Raw genomic sequence first — 2348 nt, forward strand, 5'->3', positions numbered from 1 at the left:
CGCCCCGCGCCCGCACTCACCGGGCCGCACGCTGAGGATGGCACTGCAGCACGTGGCCCCCACCTCGTTGGCCGCAGTGACTGTGTAGAGGCCGGCGTCGGCCACCCGGGCGCTCCTGACCAGCAGGGTATGCCGCTCGCCCTCCGCCTTGATGGGGCGTGCGGTGCTGCTCCTCAGCGGGACCCCGTCCTTCCTCCAGGACACTGTGGGCACAGGCAGGTCACTCCGGGGTGCCCCTGGGGCAGCTGAGCTCCCACTCCCCAAGGCATTTCCAGCAGGGCCTGCAAGGCAAGAGGCTCCTCTGCCTGGCCTGGGTATTCCTCGCCCTGGGGAGCCGCCCCAGATACCCACAGCCCCCATGGAGAGAGAGAGAGAGAGAGAGAGATGGGTCCCTCTGTGATTCCTGGCTGCCTCCTGCCCTCCAGTGGAGGCTGCAGGAGGCACTGGGGCTGTGCAGCGTTCAGGGCCAGTTTGCTGGTGTGCATCTCTGCGCCTGGCACTAACCCTGTCTGTCCAGTGTGCCCTGCCCAGCTCCTTGCTGCCCACGTGCTTTGAGCCCTGCGGCTGGGAACCAGGGCCCTGGCACCCAGGCTGTGCTGGCAGCATTCCGGAGCATCAACCACTTGTGTCTGCAGAAATGACCCTCTCGCTTTCCCATAGCCCGGTGCAGGGCAATCACCAGTGTTTCTCCTGCTTGTCCCCAGGTGCCTTGCCCGCTGCACCATGGCATGGCTCTCCACCTAAGCAACCCATTTCAACTTGGGTGTTGTGATGGACCCCCTGAAGTGGGCACATCACATCCCTATGGAGCACTGAGCTCTGCCAATGCAGAGCTCCTGGTCACATGGGAGCAAAGCCCAACAGCCACCACCATGTGCCCCGCAGCAAATGGGCCACTGTGCCCTATTCAGGGGCCTCCGGCTCACGTGGCCTCCACAGGACAACTCTGCCCTCTGCTGAGCACTGCACAATGTGGAATTGGGGTGGTGGGACGTGAACGCAGGGAGGTAGGGAAGGGCTGTGCTGGAGCCCCACAGCGCCTGGCATCGGGCCCCACTGCCGCCCCATCCGCTTGCGCTCCCTGGCCTCCGAGCGCGCCCACCTTCAGGCTGCGGGTTGGCTGTGACGATGCACTTGAGCAGCACCTCAGCGCCCACGGCCACCGCCGCGTCCTGGATGGGGATCTCAAAGACGGGCGCCTCCAGGGGGTCTTCGCCAGCTGACACGTACGAGTCGTCGGAGGACTCTGCACAGAGAGAGATGAGCCGTGTGGTTGTGAGCGGGCAGGGGTCTCTCACAGGCAGGAAGAGCGGGTCCTGTGCAGCACACACATGGAGCGGGGGGACCCTCTGGCCTTCCCTGCCCTGCACAGGGAGCTGGCAGCTCGTGCTCCATGGTGTTACAGGGCTGGTGGCAGGTCCCTGGTCACTGCTGGCAGCAAAGGGCCACAACAAGCCGAGCCACATAGCAGTGGCAAAGCTGGGGATCACAGAGCAGGGAGCTGCTCGAAGACGGAGCAGCTCGGGGAACGAGAGGCGGTTGCAGGGCAGGAGGAAGGCAACAAGGCCATGTCCTCTGGGTACACTTGGGCTTCATGCCCTGCCGGTACCACCAAGCACAGCCTGCCTGGGACAAGACATCACGGACGCCCTGCGGCGAGCAGGAAAGCCCTGCACCTACCTAGCTCTGGAGAGCTGGGCCTGGCTCGGCGCCCCTTGGCCTTGCTCCGCGTGCTCCTGCCTTCCTGCGCTGTCCGCACGCTCTCCCTCTTCTCCGACACCTTCGGCTGCCTCCTCTCGGCTTCCCGGGCGGCCCCGTGGCCGGGCCAGCTCCTCTCCAGACGGGCTTCCTGCTCCGTGCCCGGCCTGGCCCAAGGCAGGAACCGCACCTCCGTGGGCGCCTCCGGCCGCCGGTACAGCCCGTGTGGCACGGCCAGCCTGGTGGCCAAGGGTTCGCTCCCCGGCGCAGGGACTCTGGCTGCTACAGCGGGGCCCCCGTCCGGGCACGGGCTCCCTTGGCTGGCAGTCGCCTCCGGAAGGGCCGCACGGCCCCGCGGGGTGGCTTGTGCGAGCGGCCACTGCTCCTTCCTCTTCACCTCCCCCGTGCCTTCGTGCTGCAGGCTTCTCTTGGCGCCTGCCTCCTCCGCCTCGGCAGGGAGGCCGCCCCGCGCCAGGCCCTTCCGCCCGCGCGGCGCCTCCGCCTCCTCGTTGGGCCCCACCAGCGCCACGCTGGACAGCGCCAGGTGCTGGATGACGTGCGTGGTGTCGGCCAGCGGGAAGGCCTTCAGCGGCGCGGCCTTGCGCCCCGCGGCGCCCTGCGAGGACGGGCCGCGCTGCGCGCCGGGCGCC

The 2348-nt window shown here is 68.0% G+C and overlaps 1 protein-coding gene across 1 annotated transcript in view; it reads right to left on the reverse strand.

The window, feature by feature from the left end:
* The window catches only part of SPEG (SPEG complex locus), a 40750-nt gene that overhangs the window by 21001 nt on the left and 17401 nt on the right, over positions 1-2348 (reverse strand). The window contains exons 6-8 of the mRNA XM_026039268.1: positions 1681-2348; positions 1103-1246; positions 21-203 (exon numbers count right to left, since the gene is read on the reverse strand). The exon at positions 1681-2348 is cut by the window's right edge and continues 24 nt beyond it. Coding sequence (XP_025895053.1) covers positions 21-203; positions 1103-1246; positions 1681-2348 — 995 coding nt within the window. The remainder of the gene's footprint in view (positions 1-20; positions 204-1102; positions 1247-1680) is intronic.

The sequence above is a fragment of the Nothoprocta perdicaria genome, unplaced genomic scaffold (assembly GCF_003342845.1).
Source record: "Nothoprocta perdicaria isolate Ctin4 unplaced genomic scaffold, notPer1 scaffold_0, whole genome shotgun sequence".
In the NCBI taxonomy this organism is placed as follows: domain Eukaryota; kingdom Metazoa; phylum Chordata; class Aves; order Tinamiformes; family Tinamidae; genus Nothoprocta; species Nothoprocta perdicaria.